Raw genomic sequence first — 24,801 nt, 5'->3', positions numbered from 1 at the left:
TGGCATACTCACTATTTGCAAAATTGATTAGGGAGTGATTAATAATACAGAAATGGATAATCTAGGGGCTCGGTGGCTTAATTTATAAATAACTCTTATTTCACTTGTAAGGTCATTCATTGTTCAAATCCAGTTTGAAGTCCTGTGTGAAATAAGTGTAGTGGTCTTTAAAGTCTTTAGTAGATAGTCCACAGCAGAAACACTCCCATGTAATATGGGATAATTGTCAATTGCAGTTTATGAGCAGTCCTAAAATAAGATGGTATAGGAGCAGAATTATGTTCTTACCCAAGAATAAATTACCTTTGTAGGTAAAGGTTTCATGGGGCAGGGATGGAAAGCTCTCATTACAGAGACTTCAAGATATTGTACTAGGCCTAAGTAGAAAAAGACTGGGGGGGGTATGGGGCTCCATGAATTTCTGTTCATACTGGTTATCATAGTAAAGGCTTTAAAGGCTGTTGCATATATTTTATGCACTGAATAACAGCATTTCTATAATTATTGACATATTACAAATTGTATTCTTAAAAATGGAAAATGCCTTAGCAGAAACATCTTCATATCTAAGATATCATAAAACAAGTGCAAACAAATTGCAATATGCCTTTGACATCTACTTTTTTAAAAAGTCATATGGGAAATCACAATTGGTTTTTAGTTAATTGTTTTGGGTTAGATTCAAACTAGTTTGATGTAGTGGACTTAGACCTCTAGAGACCTGTGTTCAAAACATTATTTGGATCATAAATGAAATGAGTTAAGTGGTCTCCTTCTTCTCCTGGTAGATATTTTTCCTTATCACAATTTGTCACAAATGGCAGTTTTGCTTTAAAGAATTCCACTGTTGGAATAGTAGGAATAATGCAGGTCATGATTAGTCATTGTTCCCAGTCATCACACATTTAGCCAGAGCATTTCTGGGTTTGTAAAATGTGAAATTATAAGTTTTGAATATATCTTATCTGTATTGTAGAAGTTGTCCATTTTATAGACTCTGACACTTCATGTGAATCTTTGGAAATCATTCTGCAATATTAGATTCAATTTTGTTTGTACTTATAGTTTCTCTGTTTCTGTTGCTCTGTTTTCCAGTACAATCACACCTCAATATACCATGCCATATTTGGAACTGTATAAGCTAACTGTTTTTTATTAGTAGCAGGGAAGTTGCAGACAGTCTCTGCTACTTTTGTGCCTTTGGAGCAAGCCAGAGAATCTTGCCTACTATTGTATGTTTGTGAATCCAAATTGTTTGTTATTACAATCAGGGGCTTATTTAATATACTTCTGCAAAGTCAAAACACCTGCTTTTGCTTCAACAGGACTCAACAGAAGGAGTCTTTCTGGACTATCAAATAATTCTGTTTTATTACCAGACTGTATATGACATATATTGGGCCGTAGAATGAAAGATAGAAAATTCAGGGCTCAAATTCTCATTGCTTGCACTTTGAGACTAAAGCAAGGTTGAAGGTCAATCTGAAGTCTGGTCAGACAAAGAATCTGATTGCAATCACAATATATCAAGCTATTTGAATAGGAAAAGCTCTAAATTAGTTCTAAGTACTGTGGTCTCCTTTTAAAAATAAATATTTACTAGTGGCGTTACCACAAAATGGTATCTGAAAGACTGCAGTTTTTTTGTTTTCTGAATGGGGTGATATTGTGGTATCCCAGATGCCACTGAAGTAACAGTTAGCAAATATTGATATTTGTTTAATGCTGACTCCTTTACTGTACTTATTATTTTGAATACCAATATGGGAAGTAGTGACCCTGGAAGTGGTTTCTGGGAATAAGAACAATGGACTCTCTTATTCAGAATAGTATCATTTCCCCAGCCATGACCAAACAGTTATGAAAATGAAGAACCCCAGAAACTCTTTATATGTGAAAGAAATAAACAAAGAATCCTAATTTTCTTTTGCCTCAAATGATTTTCAGGGGATACTGATTTTTTCTGAATAGCATGAGGCCCCCTTCAGGAGCTTAAAATTAACCTCTGCATTGTGAAGGCCAAGATACTAACAGTGTTTAAAAAAAGCCCTAAATAAATTAATGGAGAATAGGTCCACCAATGGCTATTAGCCAGGATGAGCAGGGATGGTGTCCCTAGCCTCTTTTTGCCAGAAGCTGGGAATGGGTGACACGGGACAGATCACTTGATGATTACCTGTTCTGTTCATTCCTTCTGAAGCACCTGGCATTGGCCATTGTGGGAAGACAGGATACTGGGCTAGATGGACCTTTGGTCTGACCTAGTATGGCCGTTCTTATGTTCTATGTTACCTCTGTTCTCCCGTTTCTCCCCTTCCTCCCCTACCAGGAAAGATACTCAGCTTCACTAACATGTGCAACAATTTTATGCTCATTTTGTTGCAGAAAAAGCATAGTTCTACTCAAGCTTTCTATTTAACTCTAGATTACTGGACTTAATTGCATCAAGCATTTTGTAAGTGGTGCGGTTTGCTATTTCAAGTTTCTCTTGGAGTTGGTCTCAGCAGTTGGTTCAGGAACCAGTGATATGGTGGTCCTTTTTCATACTAAGATTTCTCCACATGAATAAATGAAAGTAGTTTAGAGTCTTTAAAGATTTTTTTGAGTGCCTGACATTTTGAGTGCCCAGCTATTATACCTACCTGGTATATTGTTTGTAGAGCAAGGAGATCACAGTAAAGTATGGATAAATGCCTTAAATTAGTTTCTAGGTGTGAAGTTTCTGACACATGTCCTCCTACATCAACCATGTCATGCTGCCCCACAATCATTATTATGATTAGGGGTGGGAAATAAAGGCCCTAGCAACCTAGGACTCTGTAAATAAAAATAGGTAAGAAGCAGATTATATTAAGTCTGAAGAAACAAGGAGTTTGTTTTTTATGAAAATATCCTAGTAATAATAAATGAGGAAAGAAAAACTGAGAGTCTGGTACAATGGTTTCTGAAAAGAAGAATGTTTGAGTTTAAAGAAAATCTGAGATACTCTTAACGGCTTCATACTACTTTGCTCTGGTTTTTATGACCGTGAGTAATTACTTTGGAGAGTGCATTTCTGGGAGGTTACTGTGAACAGGGATAAATTATTCGATTTGGATAAATTAAAAGTTGACTCAAAGAAAAAACTAAAATTAAATCTTTGTTAAAGTTCTAAAAAGTTAGATTAACCTTTTTTTCCCCCGACTTCTCTTTTTCATTTTTTTTTGTGTCTCTGTCTCTAAACAGAACAGGAAGTGCTAAAATATCATGGGAAAAGTTGCTCTTACAGTATTGCCAGATCTTCTGAGATTACTAACTGTTTTGCATACTGAAAAGCACTCAATGATCCAGATAACCCTTTGAATTTCGGGTGGTTATCGGGATTGGTTATTTTTTAAGCTTTGCCAATCCCTCCTTGAGACTACTACAATAAACATAGGATCGTAGGACTGGAAGGGACATTGAAAGGTCATCTAGTCCAGTCCCCTGCACTCATGGCAGTACTAAGTATTAACTAGTTCTTATAATTAGTTCTTGCATAATGTGTTTCATCTGTATATCTCTAAATACTTTACAAAGGAGAGTAAAGTCTAATTGTTTCTGTCTTACATATGCGGATATGGAGGCATTGTGTTTGCATGGCAGACCCAAGATTAGAACATAGATCTCCCAGTCCAATTCCCTATCCATTAGCCCAAGCTATCTCAAAGAATTATTTATTTCCAGAGATACCAATTGGCATGGCAGAGATCAGCTGTACTGTAGAGAGAATTATAAAAATAGGCAATGGAAGTGGCAATGATGGATGGCCTATGACTTTGGCCATTTTCAAAGTAATAAGGGACAAGTGGAAGAGGGAAAAGGAAGCATAGGAAATCACCTATAAATCTAGTGATGTTGTAGCTGTGTCAGGCCCAGGATATTAGAAAGACATGGTGGCTGAGGTAATATCTTTTATTGGACCAACTTCTGTAGGTGAGAGAGACTGGCTTTCGAGTTACAGAGAGCTGGGCTTCCAGACCTGAGTCAGAGCTCTGTGTAGCTCGAAAGCTTGTCTCTCTCACTTACAGAAGTCGGTCCAATAAAAGATATTACCTTCTCCACCTTGTCTCTCTATAAATCCAGTAGCAGATCTCTCCCTCACTATCTCTGTGCATCACATCACACCTGTATTTTTCCTTTGATAATGAACACATCTTGAGTTGTTTACTGTTAAACATATATGGCACTTGTTAGTCTAACATTTTCATGAATCCCAGAATCCCAAAAATTCATCATGTCCACAAGCCTAAAGTTTACTTTAAGCTCTTTAAAGATAAATATCATGCTAGTTATTTACTATGTGTGTGACATAAACATTAGGAAATTAAAGTGGATACACAGGTGTTTGCACCTGAAAATTATGGGCACATATATATTTATGCATAATTTTGCAAATTCACATGTGGAAATTGAAGATAAATTGAAGGGCTGAAAATTTCGCCCTCAATGTACAAAGCATGTTGGTTACATTTTTGGAATTTTTAATCCAAATCTGCTCCAAATTTTATAGGTCTTCATTATTTACTAAATTTAGGCTCGCATAATATATTTAATATTTGGTTAAAATTGAACACAAAACCAGTATTTAACTGTGGACAAAAACTCAATCAAAACCTGGGATTTTTAACCCCAGAACTCTAAAATTGCAAAATAGCTAAGGTAGTGGGAGTGAGGCGCATTAAAATGTATTTGGCTTAAATTAGAAAGTTTATTTGTACTGCTATGATGTCTTAGCAACCTATAGGATTGCAAGGCAGTTTCAGCTGTTCTCAAGAGAACTTCAGGAAAAGTCTTGGAAATATTCGCAGTGTCAGGAATTGTCATTAGCAAGAGAAAATTCAACTGGGATGGCATTTTTAAATTGTTCAGTTACTGTTTCATAATAGATATTATACGGCTCCATGCTGAGCTTATAACAGTACAGAGGTTTGTCTAAGACATATTTTTCTAAAATGCTGACTATACAGTGGCAGAGGATAATAAGAAAGGCTTGCAGGGAGGGATTCAAATGTGGAAAACATAGCTACAGTATATAAATTATGGAGTACTTTCTTTTAAAAAAATCTTTTTTTGTCTTGGTAAAGTGAGTTTTCAAATCTTTCTTATGGCATTTGCAATGTCAACACAGTTGATCAGTACATTTTAACAAACATTAAAACATAATTGCCATTTTTCATTAATTTCTAAAAGTTTAATTTCTTAATTTTTTGTTCACATATTTCAGTAAGTAAATTGAATGCACTCTATTGTAATAACAAAGTTCATTGATTGAAATATTGCCTACCGAATTCAGCTTGAAAATAAATTGTATGCCAGTATTGTATGCAGTGTTGTTTTAGCCATGTCAGTCCCAGGATACTAGAGAGACAAGGGGAGTGAGGTAATATCTTTTGTTGAACCAACTTCTGTAGGTGAGAGAGACAAGCTTTCGAGCTTACACAGAGCTCTTGCTTGTCCTTCCTGGGCCAGTATTAACAGTAAAACATAAAATAAAATGGTTATTTTGGTTATGTCAGAAAAACAGCATAGCAAATGCTCAAATCCTGTTATAAAGTGATAAAGACCTGGAATTTCTGAACTACTGCTTCATTGTATATTTTCCACAGCTCTGAAAGTGAAGCTGGCTCACAAAGTGCATGCGATCAGCTTGTGACTCCTACAGCATTAGCAGCCTGTACCAGGGTTGACTCCTGTTTTACTCCTTGGTTTGTGCCTTCACTTGGTGTTTCTGTCCATTTTGCTCATTTGGAACTCCATCTCTGCCATCATCTTGATCAGCTGGGCACAGGTTCGTACCTCTTAACTCATAATAATGAAAATATTTAATTATGATTTACTATCATTTTGCCTTCTATATTTCCAGTTTCTTATTCAGGCAGCAAACAGTATGAAAAATCACTACTAAGAAAGGCCATTGGTAAACACTTCAGTGCAAACTCACAACTTCTGTTCTGTGTCGATTGATAGAGTACATTCCAAAAATAGTGTGACTGACTGACCAGCTTCACTTTGTCTCTTTGGATTGAGTGATTGTATGTAGAATCAGTTCAGTTTTCTTAGCCCTGACTAGTGATAGCAGGTGCCAGTTCACTCTCGAGCCAACTTATAGAACCAATTCAACTTTTAAACTTTCCAACATATTTACATTATTGTTGAAATATTTGACAATGTTGCAACCTCTTTAGTAAGGATTCCTTGGTAAAGGAACTGCAGATATAATTGTTGTTCCAATTATGATAATTTTTAGAAAGATTAATCTGTTTTTGTTCAGTGCTCTCTATCATTGCATTAAAGTCAAATACATTCCAAGAGATCTTTAGAGTGTCTGATTTCAAAGGCTAACAATGCTTTCCTTGGAATATGAACAAATACCTAAGATACCTTTAAAGGAACTGCTTTTTCATTAGTAGTTCTGGATTTTTCTGCAAAATTAAAATATATCCATTATCAAATTTTACTAACATTAATGCTAGTATAATCTAGTAAGTTAATTGTACACCAGCTAGCCCTGTACAGTACTTAAACTTTTGAGCTATTATACTTCAATTCCAGTTGCTGGAGCTGTGGAATTACACATAATGGAAAAAGCAAGAATCAGATTAAAATCAAACACAGCTGTTTCATTTTTCAGCAACAATTAAGTTTATGCTGATGCTGTTATCTTTATTTCACCTAAAAGTCCCAGACAGTATTGGGGTCTATTGCGCTAGGTGCTGTACAAATACAGTACAAAACTTGCTGAATCCATTAAATTTTTGAACATTTTTGAAAGATAATAGGGCTTGATTGTGCAAAAGGCTGAGCATTTTCGTTCCAGTGCAGCAAAGCATTTAAGCATATGCTAATTTTGAGCATGTGAATAGTGCTGGTGACATAAATCATAACAAATTCAACATGTCTACTCACATGTTTAATATTAGACAAGTGTTTAGGTGCTTTGCTAAATCTGGGCCAGGATCAAGCCTTTAATGAACCATATGAAACCCTTGTTATATATTTCTCAATCTTGGAGTTTCAAGATTATGTTTTGGTTTGTTTTAAGTTTTTGAGTGATTATGTTGCTATTGAAAGGGAGGGTACACTTGTGGTTTTTGAATACTCTGCTAGTCAGAGCAAGGACAGAAATTTCATTATAAAACCTGTTAATCTGCAGAATGGCAGTTCAACAAGTATGACTGTTACTGATATTCATTATTTATACTGGCTCATAAATGTGTATGGCATGTTATATGCATACTCCCCCTACACACACAGAACTGACAACAATATGGTCCCTACTCCAAATAAGTTTACAATGTAAGGCCCCAATTCTGCATTGTGTAGTGTGCTGGTACAGGAATCTTCTTGCACTCCACAAAACTGCAGGAATGGTGCCTAACATTGGATTTAACAGGCAAAAAGTGAAAGACAGAGCTAGGAACAAGGATAACATGTATAAGGTTCTTTGGTTGCTTAAGTTTATGGATATATCTGGATGGATTTTATTTTTATGTACATTTTGTTTGCAGTGTATAAGGTTATATTAATTATAGTTGTATTTTTGTTTAATAAATACTATACACTATCGCCAATAATTTTAAATTTCAGACATTTAAGCTATCCTATGTATTTTACATATTTGGGCCAGATGAAAAGTTCCTCCAAATAAAAAAATAATTTGGGAAAGCACAAATGTTCTTGAAGCTTGACTGCATTATTGATATCCTATTTTAATTTTATCCATTTTTTAATTTAACAGCACCACCAAGGTTCCTTCAACCATTTACCTCTGATAAAAATGTTCCATCTGAACTGGAATACATGATCGTTTCCTTCAAAGAGCCCCACACATATCTTCGGCAGTGGAGTGATGAATCAGTCTTCAAGGAGATCCAGTTTTCTACATGGGCTGACTGTAAACTTTTGGAGTGCCGAAATGTTACTATGCAGAATATCGTGAAGCCTTTCAAAATCTGTGGGCAGATTGCCATTTCTAGCAGTGCAACAGAAAAGTTGCTGGACTGCACTGTGATGGTGGACCCTATATTCGTAAACTTTGGGCAGCATGCAGTTCATTCTCTGAATACAGCATTTCAGGCGTGGCAACAGGTATGCAAATATGGTAGCATGAAAGAGGTTACATTCTGGCTATTTGGATTCACTTAAATCAAAGTTGTTGCTAACTAAATTTATTAACAATAGACAAAGATGTAAAACACTTACAGTAGAAGTCTTTCTAGTATCGAACATTAATTCAAACACAGCCGTGAAAATTAGGAGATAATGGACCACATTCTGCTCTGTTACACTTGAGTAAATCCAGACTAACTGCTTGAACTTCAGTGGAATGTCAGTGATTTATACTGGTATAACTGTGATCAGAATCTAACCCAGTGCATCTCTGAAATACAAAATATTCAGTTAATATATTAAAAAGTGAATGATGTATGATATGCAAGACTAGTTCATTCTTAGTATGACATTTTGTTTCCAACAGCTACTGCTTTTATTCTTATTGAAGTTCAGTACTAGTGTCACATTACATTCTGTATATGCAGCATTAATGGGCAAGACCAATTCTGGTGCAAAGAACATTGCTTCTGCAGTGACCTTTCAAAGGTCTATAATGCTCTCACCTCAATACAGCCCTGAAGGCAAATAATTTTCTTTATCTGCCTAAAGACCAATATGTTCCTTATGAATTAATTATCTGTAATGGCACTACAATAGCAAAGTAAAAAAAAAGATAAAACATCAGTTTTATATAAAAATTTCTTTTTTAAGGGCACCCATGGTTTGCTTGTTGCAAAAGGACATTCATAAAACAAGAGCTAGTGTGATTTAAATCTTTACAGCTGGTTCAAATATCACTGTGAACAAAGATCTTTGTAGCACAATTTCTGTCTTTTGTCATATTTTGAACAATGCATTTAATAAAAAACAAACATGAAAAAATACAAGAGTCCTTGTTAGCCCAGTTAAGCCCAGAATATTTCTGTCTTAGAAACAGAGCCTCATCTAAGATATGTGTGGCAACTACTGCAACATAACCTTCAGAATGATTAGTTTCCTCTTAGGATAAAAAAGTCTCTCAGACACAGTTATATATCTAAATAAAATATGGTGCCTAAATATTTAAATGTTTTAAACCACATCAGAATGTAAATGGCTGACTGACTACACAGTGCCTTGAAGGAATATTCTAAGTTGAAAAAATGGACTTGTATATTTGATTAAGTAGAGCCATATGTCGCATAGTATATTGCTGACAGGTACATTCTATGAATAGTTGGTTCTGATTTATACATGGCTTTGGCAATGTTAACATGATCCACAGTAGGATATACTTCTGTAATTGTTGCTGTAATTTTCTCGTTTCCTCTCATGTCAAGGGTACTTGCCACCATGTTCTGATGTGGTGGGTATCTAGCCCTAAGTATTCTAGATTAAAAACTTGCACTACTTTGAAATTAGGGGGCATTTGACACAGAAGTGGGTTGAAAACTGCTTATTAAATAAATTGCTACCAAGCTGTTACGTATGTGGTTTTACCTCCACAAGGGGGAAAAATGAATTTCCCAATTGTACGTATTGTTTGATGTACAGTGTTCTCATCGAGTACAGAGAAAATGCTGCCAACAAAAAAACATTTATTTAATAAGCAGGAAAAATAATTCTCCACATATATTTTACTGGATTAATATATGGCACAAATAATTTTATATTCCGTGTGGATGGGACAGACAGATGAAGCATGAAGCAATTTGGCCTTGCACCTTTAGGTTAAGAGTTCAAGTTTAACAGAAGCCTTCGTCAATGTCTTTGTTTCCTAGATGTGGATTGATTTAGTAATGATGAAAGTTTTAAAAATAGATTAGGCCTAGAAAACACCAAGCACATATTTTGCTTTATACTTCTAGGTCACATGCTGAAAACTGGAGGGGGATTAGCTCTTTTTTAAAAAACAATTTCCCTTATTAACTTTGTGTTTCATTGTTTAATCTTTTATAATATGAAATGCCTGTTCAAATACAAGCTGTAACAATCTAATGCACAACTGAATGCAAAGCTAAAGTAAATAAGGTTTTAAATTTAAAATTAATGTATAGGGAACATTAAGGAGATATTATTTAATAATAGAGTATATGCTGAAACAGAAAATGCATGCTTCACTTGAATAATGATGCAATGTTTTTTACTGTATTTGAACATTTAAACCTTTCCAAATTGTTTTAAATAATTAGTGTTTCACTGAATTCCATAGGCAAAGGGTCAGTTGATAAAATAGCTCACCAAGTACGTAGTATGGGCGTATATTTTAGAAAAATGTAAACATCCCCTTTGTGACCGAAATGTTTTTCTGAACCCCTTAGAATTTATTAAACATCACTTTTTAAAGATCAGGAAACCAATTCATTTTTTTCCCTTAAGGCCATATGGTGCTTAACCTTTCTGTCACTAGCAGATTGATCCCAGTTCATTAAGAAAACTCAGTCTGATTTCCAAGATATCTTCCAGTCAGGCAAATATCTGTGATCACAGCAGCTTCCTTGTATCTGTGATACATTTGTATCTCTGCTACAAGGATTGGAAGAAGGAATGTTTATGGAAAACATGCATATAGCTGCTATTTAAATTCCAGTTGATAATATCAAAATGCAGCAGGCACCTCATACCTTAGATTTTGATTGTAACAGTCATCAAAGGTTGCTGTTCTGTCTTAGAGAAACAGTTGGGAAAGGATATGTGAAATTACTAAAGTCCTTTTATCGGAACAGCCATATTAAGTAATATATGCAAAAATCTTCCACACTATACAGTAGCTTGCAAAAACCTCAGAAGATAACCTCATGTACAGGGCCGACTTGTTTATGATTCATTCCCAAACCCAACACTGCTTTGAAATAACTATGAGCTGGAAGATCTTTCTGTCTATGGTCATTCAAATGAGCACAGAGTCCTGAGACCAGGGAAAGCTTGAGGACCAGCAATATATAGAGAAGGGGGTTTCCTCTCTGAATTGAGTTAACAAATTATTTAAAAGCCTGTGAACAAGAGAGACTTTCCAGGCCTCCCTGAAGGAAAAGAAAGGCCTAGGAACAGACTAGAGAGGGCAGGGAGTTGTCCCGCAGGAACTGACCTTTGTCCTACCCAGTTCAGGGTGTTGATCTTTTGTCAATTCCTTTGATTGTTATTTTGATTCAAGAGAGCATTTTTCCCTAACCCAGTCTTGGGCATGTTTTTTGTTTGCAGCTCCTTTAGTGGCCATCCAGTCCTCTGCTGACATGATTCCTGCACAGTGCCCCAATTTTTGTTTTTCTTTCTTTGTGTCTGGTGATGAGATCCTCCCCTTTAACTATTATTCCTATCCTCCCCTTTGCCAGTCTACACTTCTTCCTCTCCTCCTTTTGCCTCTTTTCTCCCTTTCAGAGGCCTCCCACCCCAGACATTTCTACTACTAGACATTAGCAGCAGCTTCGGGACTAAATTCACCCACTGTGCCTCAGAGGGTGCTAACATCAAGGGAGAGCAGCCAGTGTTCTGCTGGAGAAAGAGATCTTTCATAAATAATGTGAGATATGGAGGAACCCCACCAGCAGAGGCTCCATGACTGATGTGCAGAATTAGCACATCCACAAGTCATTCTTGACATCCCCTTTTCGCTGATTGGTTTTGTTTTCCTTTGGGGCATCACCTCTAAGCCCTACTCCTCCAGCAGGTGACTCATATCTTGTGCCACTGTAACTTCCTTTCAGGTAAACTTTCCTCTTTGGGGGGCCCTGTGACCCAAGTTATGTGAATAGAATCCAGTATGACCTAGGGCTTAAAATACTCCTTGTATCTAAGTCTTAAAAACACTGCTGCTAAAGACAATAGATGCTGATAGCACTTCAAGCATATAATGCTAGTAACTGCTTTCAGTATTTGACGGTAAATGTGATTAGTGCTGTTAGTATACTCTGATGGAACAATGCTGCATACTGTCCTTGGCGATAAATAAGAGGAAGGATGATCTGATGGTTAGGGCACTAGCCTGGATTTGGGAAAGACAGGGTTCAGTTCCCTGCTCCACACAGACTTCCTGTGTGACTTCAGGCAAGTCACTGAGCCTCAGTAGCCTATGATAAAATGGAATAATAACACTTCCCTACCTCACAGCAATGTTGTGAGGATGAATACATTGAAAACTGTGGTGGGGGAGGACTCAGATACTACATTGATGGAAGCCATATGTGGACTTTAGATACATATACACAATGTTAGATCAGGGTCACACACCCAAGGAGTGCAATCCCATAGCCTGTAAAGCATTTATTCTGGCATCTTAAATCTGATCTTGTTGCCCCAGGTGCCAATCGTTAATTGTACATATGCACTGGTGCAAAATTAAAATTAGGCTTGGCCTATTGAATTATTTTTGCACATCAGTAAATGCATGAAGTTACTCTTCATGGGTTTAATATTAATACTCCATTAAGAAGAATGAAGCTCAAACTCCTTGTGGTGCTGTTGTTTCAGGCTTTCTGGCTGCAGAATCAAGAAGACAAATCCAGTGGCTGTTTCCTTGGGGGGGAAAGCGTTGTATTAAATTCACTAAGGTCTGATCTAAGTTTGACTCAAATAACCTACTGAGTTCCTTAGATTTTAAATCCTCTCTTTAAAAAAGAACATTTCATAAAGCTGTTTGTGGTAGATATAAGGGTATGGCAGTTTGAGAGTGAGACGTCATAGATCCATCACTAGAGAATGCCAAAATAAACTGCTCTCTGAAGTGGCACTGTATATGTCAGTATCTAGTATACCCAGATCAGCTACTGAATACAATGAATACAAATGCTCTATAATGAGTTTTACTCCTTACAAAAAGAGAGACTTTGACTAATGTTAGCTTAGTTGACTAACTTTTCACGGAAGATATGCAACATAATGAAGAGAAATTCATGACAAAGGGCCAGATTTTCAGAAGTTAGGTGTCCAGTTACACACTTAATTGCTCTCACAAACCAGATAATACACTTAATTAGTACACAAATATACTTAATTAGTCATTTTCATGCTAAGTTACCTAAATTGTGCATGCAGTCACCATGGGGCTAAATTTTACCTTTTGATTTGCATACAAAGCTCACACTGAATTCAATAATAGCCAGGCACTCACATCCAAGGGCACAATTTGGCATAATTTAAATTTAAATTTGGCACACATCTTGCACACCTAACTTTATGAGAATCTGTCCCACAGTGTTTTTCTTACTATTGTGACAATAGAAGGTACCAAACTGTGTTCATGGACCGTTAGTGGTCTGTAGAGAGCTATCTGGTCATATGTTCCTGGCTCTCTTCCTTGCTTCCAGATGCTTTTTCAGGTTTCCAGACACATCGTTGTCAGAGATCTTGGGAAGCTTGTGAAAGTAGCTATAGTAGGAGCCAACCTCACTTTTTCTACTAGGGAGGGAACTCCGCTACATAAGACGGGGAGTAGAGGAAATAGAAGTAGCTCTCAAAGACTGAAGCTACCTGTGAACCTGGAGCTGCCTTCCAGCTGGAGAAAAATATCCTAGGAAGGAGAGATGGAAATGGAGCAACTGGACAATATGTTGAGGGGAAAAGGCAACCAAGCAACAGAGAGAGAGAGAAGAAAAGAACAATGATAGAGACGCATGTGCAGGGAAAGATGGGTGGAAAATAAATGAAAACCAAAAGTAAATAATGTGATAATTTATATATGCTATATACATAAAATTGCATAAATAGTATTCTAGTATTACTTCCTCATGTAAACTGCTCCATTTGCCACAAGGGTGTTATGTGATAGCAAGTGGAAAAGGAGAGAGTTGGCACAATAGTGATGGGGGTGCAGGAGAGGAATTTGTGAGATGATTTCTCTGTGAAAATGTTTGAGAGCACTGTGTTACAGAAACCTGCCATTTAAGGGGTGAAAGGTTACTTAGTTAAGTGACACCTTGTTTCAGCTGAGCTAAACAATGTGCCCTGATCAGTCTCAAGCTCCAGGATCCCAGTTGCAGAAAGTTCACCTGCAAAAAGACAGTGGCACCAGCCACTTGCAACCTGTACAAGGGACCAATTTGGCATAATTGTGAGAGCCCCCCAGAAAGTGTGTGAGGGTATAGGAGGGAGTGGGAAGGCTATGGTACTCATCACATCCCCCAAACAGTTTCCATTGGCAGAGTTGCTATGCAACCTCTGAGTATACTTTTCAGGGGCTCCATCCTGACAAAACCCTCCCTAGGGGAGGCCTGCAGTATTGCCTTCAATTCTCCTGAGGCAGTGAATGCCTCTCCTGGTGCAGGAGATTGCAGTTTGTGCCTGTAGGCGCGAGTAAAACCCTGTGGCCTAATAATTTATATTGACTGTCATGGAGTCCCATCATGCAAATACAATAAGTGGTGGAAAGATGCCCAGAATGCTCTTTGCTCTGCTGTGATACCTCAGAACTGAAAAGGATCCAGATACAAAGAGTGGGGGAGGGACTGCTACATTGAGCAGGGAATATTTCTACCAAGTTAAAATGATGTTATGAAAATGGATTAGGCAGTTTAATATTTTGCATGTTGAGCCATTAAAATTGCATGATGTATTTTCAAAAAAGCCCTGTGGATTTGTAGAACTAGTCCCCAAGTTGCAGCCCTAGCTGTCCTGCTACTTTGAAGTGTTGCAGCATCACAAGATAAAGCCTTCTGGGAGGAAAGATTTGCTCCAGAAAGTTCCACAGCAGCATTTCAAAGTAAAAGAAGAATCTGGGGAGCAGGACATGTGCCCTGTTGGCCTTGCAGATCTTTATCAAGCTTGGAGGAACAAAAGCATTGCTTTATATTCAACCTCTAATGCATATCTGCACCACAGAACACATTATTTCCAGCATATGTTAATTTTGCACTAGTCATTTCTAAAAGTTGGGAGACTTCATTTTCCTTCTAGCTTTGAATGGTTATGATTTACAGTAGAAGAGCAAAAATCAAAATACATTCTTGGGACACACATTTTAGACCCCGGCACTTGTTTGTGCTTATGCTGGCAATATAGAATACTTTGTAACCGAAGCTAATGACAACAGATCTTACAGCATTTCTGTGTTGTAACTATCGCCACTGGGCAGACAGCTGCCAAACATCTTGCAATTAAGCTGATGGTTGTTGGCTTTCATATTCTTTTTCTTTCAGAACCAATGCCCGGAGGCAGAGGAGTTGGTCTTTAGCCATTTTGTGATCTGTAATGACACACAGGAGACATTGCGGTTTGGCCAGGTGGATACTGACGAAAATGTTTTGCTGGCTAGCCTCCACAGTCACCAGTACAGCTGGCGCTCTCACAAGTCCCCACAGGTATGTCAGAAACAGCATTACAAATGCAGCAATTGTTAAAATTGGATGGGGGTTTTATTCATTGATTCTATGTTTTTATTCATGTGCTCAGCTATCTTTAGCTTTCCAATTCCATCAGGAGCCTCATGGTGAAGCTACATCAGACATAAGAGATAAATAAAGGGATGAGGAAATCCAGAAGTGTTTACACGTGATTCAGATTTGAAACTGGACATGCACACACCCTTCCCAAAGAAAAATCATGTTCATAAAAATTCAAGCTTCTGAACCAAAGCAAAAAAATTAATTTACCAGGTTCTTAAAATTGATTTTCTCAGTGCATAGTTTTGTGATCTGTTCTTCATGTGGTGTTCACACAACTCTTCCTGAGAGGAGGCCATATATCATTAAAAAGCCTATTTCTACCTTGTTTGTCAATCTGTATTTCTGGAGCCAAACATCTGGGCTCGGATTTTTAAAGAAACCAAAGAGAAATTCAGTGGAAACTGGGTGCCTAATTCCCTTGGGCAACTTGAAAATGTCAATCTTGATGTGTAAGAGAAGGTAATGTTTAGGGAGGCAATTATAATAGATGTGGCTGAGATCTATAAGTCAAATTCAGAGGTGATAAGGTTTATGTTGATTAGGAAACAGATGTAAGTGGCAAACTGACTGTCACTTTTGCTGAAGTGACAGTCAGTGCGTGTGCAACACAAGCATATCTTACATTGACTTTGTAACTTTTGTGGACCAAACTGAGCCCTAGAGTAAGTTGTTGCAGATGCCACTCCAATCAGCAGAATATTGGCTAACAGCTATTGATTTCAAGGCTGAATTAACCTTCAAAGATGTTGGAGATTGTATAGGCATATATTAACGTGGGGGAGAGGCCTGTTGTGCTAATAAGAGGATATCTTGGGCCCAGCAATGAATAAAATAATGTTAGAGCTTTTCTATCTGGTCTGTTAATGTGCAGCAAGCCGGATATAAATCTAGTGCTCTAGCCTGCCATGCACGAAGTGGCCATGCGAACCCTGCCACCGTGCACCACAAATTCTGTTTCGTTTTTCTAATTGGCCATTAAAATCAACCAGACAAAACACAATTTGATCATTTCAATTATGAACATTTCCTCCCATTTCTAGAATCTTTCAGATCATTGGCATGCCAATCTATGACATTATCAGGAACCTTGAAGACCCCTCATTGCATTTTTTTAACGTGAACAATCCAGTTGGTACTAGTCTTTCTATCTTTAACTTGTGCTTATTTTTATAAACAATTATATATAATGAGCAGAGCAGCACCTTTGTTACCTTGGACAACTTCCAATACAGGACTATGTACAACAGGATCTACTTTGTCTCTCATCCTCCTATTAGCTGCTGTTGTTGCTATACAATTTCCTTCTTTCAACACCTGTGGCAGAGGCCAGAGGTTTGGTTTGGTTTGGTTTATTTATTTTGAGGGGTGGATATAAATACCAAGAGAAAGGGGGGACATTGTGAAAAATAGTTGTCCTAGCTGGTGCCCATATGCAAATCCTTTTTGAGTTAACAGAATGATGTTTGGTAAATAATGGCAACATTAAAGCCCCAACTCTTCATCAGTGAAGACAATGGGAGTTTTGCCATTGACTTCATTGAGAGCAGGAATAGGCACAGAGTGGGGAATTTTCTATTACAGTGTGTGGCTAACCATAAAGCCAACATCTTCAAAATTCTGAAGGTCTACACAGTAATAATCAAGATCAGGGCTGTGTTATGCTAGGATATTTACAAACACATAGGTTGGCATGGTCCTTTCCCCAGAGAGTTTACAATCTAAGGGTCAAATTCTTCTAGCCTCACACTGAGTAGTAGCTTGTTTTGTGGGTAATCCCATAGTTTTCAATTAGTCTACTTGTGGAGTAAGGTACTACGCAACCTGAGTGCAGATGGCAGAACTGGATCCTAAGAAATTAGATTACTTCAAGATTTAATTAAAGTACATTAAATTATTAACCAACAGACACCCAAAATCTGCAGTTTGAGAGGCAACATTTTGGAGAGAAAGCCAGGCAGGGCTTAACATTTATCTTCTGTAGTTCTGCCAGCCACCTTAGGTGAGGGACTGCATTGTACACCAGCTACATGTGAGTAAGAAACAATGCACAGCTAGCAGAAGGAAAGGGAATGGAAAGAAAAGGCAGGCCTTGAAGAAGAGGGACAAGGAAAAGCAGACCAAGATGGAGCTAGAGATCTCACTGAGGAGAGCAGGGTTAATGTAAGAACAGGACAGCAATCCCTAGTTCTTTGAGCTAGTGCTCAAAAATACAAGGGTGGCACCAAATTTTAGAGGCTTTTAGCACTTCCTGGGCTGACACTAGATTGTTATGCTGAACCTATTTCAACCTGCTGCAATAGTCTCTGGAATGTTATTGTTCTGTTAACATTTTCACTGCCTTTCCCATGACAGCAAATTTAGGGATTGAAACTGGGGACTGAGGCAGCTTCACTGATGATGATGGAAGCACAGGTTTTTCATACACTATTCAGTTATAAGCTAATTTTCTTTCAGAACCTTTGCATCCAAATGTAAGTTTAGATCATATGATTAATTTTAGATAGGAATCATTGTAGATGCCATTTGCATTAGAAAGATGGTTCATCTTAACTGTCAACATAATAATATTTTGACATTTTAGGTCACGCAAACCATGTTTATTAAGAATATTGCAAATGTCATCATGTGTAAAATGTTTTTTTAAGTGAGATATTAACTCAAGTCTGTTTGTAAAGAAAACAGCAACTTGATTAAGGCTTCATGTTGTGCCTGTAATGTTGTGGCACTTTTCTAATTGTTCCAGGCTGAACTGGATATTGAACAACCTATTATTTAAAGATCAGAATAATGCCCAAGCCTGGACAAGCCCTGTGAGTGTCAGATTCATGGAATGCTAGATGACTTCATAGTTATGAAATTATTTCATTTCTCATGATAATTCCTGACTTGCCAAGTTAGTGAATTTTAAGAACTCTGAGAGCAGATTGTAAGATAAATATGAAATAATCCATACTTTTGGAGTCAGGGACTTCCCTCCAGGCATTAGTTCATACTTGACTTACACTTGGGGATAAAATGAGTTAGGACAAGGTCTTAGATACCACATTCTCTTATTGGGAAAGAAAACCAACTTGCACAACTTTGGCTGGCTCATATTTCTTGTTACACAGGCACTAAGCAGCAGCGGTTGCCATGAAATACTTTATTTAACCTTTGTAAAAATGTTTTTTTAATATGGCAAGGCAGTTCAGTTAAATGAAAATAAATAGTTTTAAAAGGATTGTATTTCTTTTACATTCATACCAATAAAATTCCCCATTTTTCTTTTACTAATTAAAACTAGGAAGAGGTATTGTAATTGGCTAGTCAAAATATTGAACAAAAATAAACGAAATAACTGTATAATACATGTTGTTTAATATAGAGGCATATAGATAAAACATTGCAAGTGTTTCATTTTAGTTCTGAATGAATGTTACTGGATTAAGGGTGCTACAGTGGATTATAGTTAAGTTATTTAACCTTTTAATATAAAAATGCATTGGTATGGCATTTCAGATTATCAGTTATTGGTGATTACTCTCAAAAGGTTTGGCCTTGATAAGTAAGCAAGCTTATCTTAATGTATCCAAACATTCTGAGAAATCCTTCCTCCTCTCCATTTCTTCTCCTCATCCAATCCCTCTACATTTCAGTCAACCTAATACTTCTCTTCCTCTGCCCTTCAGTTTACTCTCTGATTCCTACAAGCCTTTCTAACTTGGTTAATAAATATTTCATTGGAAAATCTTATGTCTGGGCTCCAGCCAGTCATTTTCTTCAAATTTCATGAGTTCTTGACCTTTCTTGGGTCCAAGGCATTCCCAAATGTATTGACCCTCTCTGACTTTGGGGAAGTCCAGAACTCATAAAAACGGTCATACTGGGTCAGACCAGTCTAGCCCAGTAATCTGTCTTCTGGTAGTGGCCAGTGCCAAATGCTTCACAGAGAAAGAACAGAACAGTGCAATTTTGAGTGGTCCAACCGCTGTCATCCAGTTGCACTTCTGGCAGTTGGAGATTTATGGAACTTGGAGCACGGGGTTGTGTCTCTGACAGCTAACAGCTATTGATGGACCTATCCTCCATGAACTTAGCCAAATCCTTTTTGAATCAAGTTATACTTTTGACCTTCATGACATCCCATGACTATGTGTTGTGTGAAGAAGCACTTCCTTTTGTTTGTTTTAAAACTTGTTGGCTGTTAATTTCATTGGGTGATCCTGATTTTTGTGTTATGTGAAGGGGTAAATAATGCTTCCTTATTCACTTTTTCCACACCAGTCATGCTTTTATAGACCTCTGTCATGTCCTCCCTAGTCATCGTTTTTTGTAATCTGAACAGTCCCAGTCTTTTTAATTTCTCCTCATATGGAAGCTTTTCCATATAACTAATCATTGTTGTTGCCCTTCTCTGTACTTTTTCTAATTCTAATATATCTTTTTTTTTTTGAGATTGGAAGACCAGAACTGCACACAGTATTCAAGGTGTGGGCATACTATGAATTTATATAGTAATATTATGATATTTTCTGTCCTATTTTGTATCCCTTTCGTAATGGTTTCTAACATTCTGTTAGCTTTTTTGACTGCTGCTGCATGTTGAGTGTGTGTTTCAGGGAACTATCCACAATGACTCCAAAATTTCTTCCTTGAGTGGTATTAGCTAATTTAAACCCCATCATTTTGCATGTAAAGTTGGGATTACTTTTTCTAATGTGCATTACTTTGCACTTATCAACACTGAATTTCATCTGCCATTTTGTCATTCTATACAAACCCCACACTGGGATGGAAGGGGTTAATGGACTATACCAGGCCCAGCTAGCACCACCCCTCCAACCTGGCAGAAAATGCTCCAGCTGGAGACAGGGTGGAAAAGAAAGTAACCCAGTGCAGAAGGGGGTGCGTGGGGAGGATGGCAGATGTACCCTGAAGGCTCCTGCCAAAGGGAGCTGGATAAGTTCAGCTGAGGTGGCAGGTTGGTTTCCTTTTGCCTTTCTCCTTATCTGGGACCAGAAGCTGAGAGAAGGAAGCGACACGGGGAAGGTAGCTAGGGTTGCCAACTTTCTTGTCGCACAAAACCAAACACCTTAGTCTCGCCCCTTGCCCAAGGCCCAGCCTCCCGCTCACTACATTCCTCCTCCCTCAGTGGCTCGCTTTCCCCCACCCTCACTCACTTTCACTTGGGTGGGGCCAGAAATGAGGGGTTCAGGGTGTGGGAGCGGGCTCTGGGCTGGGGCAGGGAGTTGGGGTGTGGGAGGGGGTGAGGACTCCTGCTGAGGGTGCAGACTCTGGGGTGGGGCTGGATAATGAGAGATTTGGGTTTAGGAGGGGGCTTCAGGCTGGGGAGTGGGGCCAAGGGATTTGGAGTGCGGGAGGGGACTGCGGGTTCAGGCAGGGGATTGGGGTGTGGGAGAGGGTGATGGCTCTGGGCTGGCGGTGATGGCTCTGGGGTGGGGTTGGGGATGAGTGTTTTGGGGGTGCAAGAGGGAGCTCTGGGTTGGGGAGGGCTGGTGCAGGGGGTTGGGGCTCGAGGTTGGGGCACGGACTTACCTCGGGCAGTTCCCGGTCAGCGGCGCAACGGGGGGGCTAAGGCAGGCAGACTGCCTGTCCTGGCACCCAGTGCGGGGCAAGGAGCCGAGCCCCGGCCATGGGGCTAGGTGCAGGGCCCTGGGCATGAGGGCAGCAGCCATGGTCCCAGGAGCAGAGTCCTGGGTGTGGGTGTGGGGCCGGGGCCGGTGCAGGGCTCGGGGGCCAGCAGCCAGGACCCAAACCCCACCCCCAGGTGAGGGGAGAGGAGGGGTTGGGGGGCAGAGGGCCGGGAGCAGGGCATAGGCACAGGAAGCACCCCCTGCACCCCTACTTTCCACGCCTATGCTGTCACTGCGCTGCACGTGCCCCAGAAACAGTGAACAACCAGCAGGTCCGGCTCCTAGGCAGGGTGGGCCAGGAGGCTCCATGCGCTGCTCTAGCCTGCACCACTATACCCCACACCCCCACTCCCACTGCCTGGGAACCACCCAATGGGAATGTGGGGCCAGTGCTCGGGGAGGGAACAGCACGCAGAGCCCCGTGGTCCCCCCACCTAGGAGCCGGACCTGCTGGCCACTTCCAGGGTGCAGCATGGTGCCACCCTGGACAGGTAGGGGCTAGTCTGCCTTAGCAGTGCAGCACCGCTGACCGGACTTTTAACAGGCCAGTCAGCAGTGCTGACCGGAGCCACCAGGGTCCCTTTTTGACCAGGTCTTCCAGTCAAAAACCGGACACCTGGTCACCCTAAAGGTAGCTCAGAGGGCTCCTCCTGGAGGCTGAACACTGATAATCTTCCTAGGGCCCTCGATCAGATCCTGGGGGAGTGGGTGGTTGCTATAGCCGAATGGATGCTAATCGCTTGGCCCCTCGGCCATCTGAGAACCCAATTACAGTCACTCAGCTTTGGACTTAATTGTCTTGAGTAATTTTGTATCGACTATAAATTTTGCCACCTTACTGTTCACCTCTTTTTCTAGATAGTTTATGAATGAATATGTTGAACAGCACAGGTTCTAGCACAGATCTTTGGGGGACTCTGCTATTTATGTCTCAACATTGTGAAAACTGACCATTTATTCCTACCCTTATTTCCTATCCATTTACTGATCCATGAGACGACCTTCCCTCCTATCATATGACTGCTTAGTTTGTTTAAGAGCCTTTGATGATGGACCTAGTTTAAGGCTTTCTGAAAGTCCAAGTACACTATATAGACTGTACTACACTTGTCCACATGCTTGTTGACCCCCTCAGAGAATTTAATAGATTGATGAGGCATTTCCATTTACAAAAGCTGTGTATTATGAAGCTGTCAGAAATCCTAGCAAAGATTGCCAAACCTTGTTAGATCTGATATGGATTTTAGTGAAAGTAAGAGGTCTGTTAGGGGTCAGGAAAAGGGATGGGCCAATACATTTCTGCAGTGGCTCTACATACTACACTGGATCTACTTCAAGGTCCTTATCTTGATCTTCAAGCCCATTACTGGGATAGGTCCCAGTTATCTCAGAAGCCCCATTTGTCTCCAAGACAGCCGTGTTTCTTAGGAATACTGGAGCATATGGTATTTATCATAAGCACGGAGGATAGGTTCTTCTCAGCAGCTGGCTCATAGTTATGGAATTCTGTCTTGCAAGACAGTAGACTGACCAAGGAACTCACTGCTTTCACAAGTGTAAAACCCATGTGGTTATATTAGATTCCCTGAATTGCTTCCCTGAAAACTTTTGCAAGTAACCACCCCAAACTGACTACAACATACTCTTTCTCAGCACTGCACAAGGCAAGAGGATACTGACTGTTTGAGTGCAATCAAATTAAAAAAGCAAACTTCAGTGGGGACCCATGATAAATTAATGTGAAGAAAGGGATTTTTTCCAAATTTCTCGCATAATTTGAAGTTTGGGCCAGGTTGCCTATCCCTAGTATCAATTCCTTATTATCAACTTAGCTTAACCATTTATTTTTAATACTTAACACACCTGTCATACTGCTAAAGACAATGGACTGGACTTTAATGTTAGTTACACTGGTTCAAATCTAATGAAACTCCATTGAATTCAGTTGAATTAATCCAGTGTTTTGTTAGTGTGACAGAGATCAGAACATGCCCCATATGTTCTTCACCTTTCGTAACCCAGAGTTCGGTTTAGCTAAGTATATCTCTGTTTTTCTTTTCTTCCTCACTTCAAAATGGAGCCAATTCCAAACACAGCACACTCAGTCCCTCTTGATGTCTGTCTGTAAAGCTATAATGTTAAGCTTTAGCAGTCCTGGGACTGACACATGCCTCCCCTGCCCATATTATTAATGGTGATTGTAATTTGAGAGAGATCAGTAAGTTTATATGGTATTTGATTGGGGGAGGGGAGACAATCTCTATCAGAAAGAGTTTACTATCTGAAGCCCTGATTCTACAAGCACTAATTTACATAAGTAGTTACGCATGTGAGCAGTCCTGTTCAGTTCATTAGTAATGCTCGTTATGCATAAAGGTTTGCACATTCAGGCTAAGTTAGACAAACAAAGGAAATGATGACATCAGACGTAGGATAGGGCAGAGAAGGATGAGGCAAGTTCTATAAAAATGAAAATGTAGATTAATATTATGTTGCATCTGAAGCTGTAATTACTGATGTATTATTTCAGGTTTCAGAGTAGCAGCCGTGTTAGTCTGCATCTGCAAAAAGAAAAGGAGGACTTGTGGCACCTTAGAGACCAAAAGATTTATTTGAGCATAAGCTTTTGTGAGCTACAGCTCACTTCATCGGATGCATTCAGTGGAAAATACAGTGAGGAGATTTATAATACATAGAGAACATGAAACAATGGGTGTTACCATACACACTATAACAAAAGAGTGATCACTTAAGGTGAGCTATTACCAGCGGGGGGGAGGGGGGACCTTTTGTAGTGATAATCAAGGTGGGCCATTTCCAGCAGTTGACAAGAACATCTGAGGAACAGTGGGGGGTTGGAGGGGGGGAATAAACATGGGGAAATAGTTTTACTTTGTGTAATGACCCATCCACTCCCAGTCTCTATTCAAGTCTAATGTAATGGTGTCCAGTTTGCAAACTAATTCCAATTCAGCAGTCTCTCATTGGAGTCTGTTTTTGAAGTTTTTTTGTTGAAGAATTGCCACTTTTAGGTCTGTAATCGAGTGACCAAAGAGATTGAAGTGTTCTCCGACTGGTTTTTGAATGTTTTGAATGTAATTCTTGATGTCTGATTTGTGTCCATTTATTCTTTTACGTAGAGACTGTCTGGTTTGGCCAATGTACGTGGCAGAGGGGCATTGCTGGCACATGATGGCATATATCACATTGGTGGATGTGCAGGTGAACGAGCCTCTGATAGTGTGGCTGATGTGATTAGGCCCTATGATGGTGTCCCCTGAATACATATGTGGATACAGTTGGCAGTAGGCTTTGTTGCAAGGATAGCTTCCTGGGTTAGTGGTTCTGTTGTGTGGTTGCTGGTGAGTATTTGCTTCAGATTTCGTGGGCTGTCTGTAAGCAAGGACTGGCCTGTCTCCCAAGATCTGTGAGAGTGATGGGTCATCCTTCAGGATAGGTTGTAGATCCTTGATAATGCTTTGGAGAGGTTTAGTTGGGGACTGAAGGTGATGGCTAGTAGCGTTCTGTTATTTTCTTTGTTGGACCTGTCCTGCAGTAGGTAACTTCTGGGTACTCTTCTGGCTCTGTCAGTCTGTTTCTTCACTTCAGCAGGTTGGTACTGTAGTTGTAAGAATTCTCGATAGAGATCTTGTAGGTGTTTGTCTCTGTCTGAGGGGTTGGAGCAAATGCGATTGTATCGTAGAGCTTGGCTGTAGACAATGGATTGTGTGGTGTGGTCT

The 24,801-nt window shown here is 39.3% G+C and overlaps 1 protein-coding gene across 9 annotated transcripts in view; it reads left to right on the top strand.

Moving 5' to 3' along the window:
- The window catches only part of VPS13B (vacuolar protein sorting 13 homolog B), a 921,736-nt gene that overhangs the window by 823,068 nt on the left and 73,867 nt on the right, over positions 1-24,801 (top strand). For all 9 annotated transcript variants that reach the window (XM_038388370.2, XM_038388367.2, XM_038388371.2 and 6 more), the window contains exons 41-43: positions 5,628-5,809; positions 7,760-8,109; positions 15,183-15,344. In XM_038388370.2, the coding sequence (XP_038244298.1) occupies positions 5,628-5,809; positions 7,760-8,109; positions 15,183-15,344 (694 nt within the window). The remainder of the gene's footprint in view (positions 1-5,627; positions 5,810-7,759; positions 8,110-15,182; positions 15,345-24,801) is intronic.

This window comes from Dermochelys coriacea, chromosome 2, assembly GCF_009764565.3.
Source record: "Dermochelys coriacea isolate rDerCor1 chromosome 2, rDerCor1.pri.v4, whole genome shotgun sequence".
NCBI lineage: Eukaryota > Metazoa > Chordata > Testudines > Dermochelyidae > Dermochelys > Dermochelys coriacea.
Note: the sequence above shows the minus strand (reverse complement) of the source record. Positions and strands in the feature narration are given on the sequence as shown.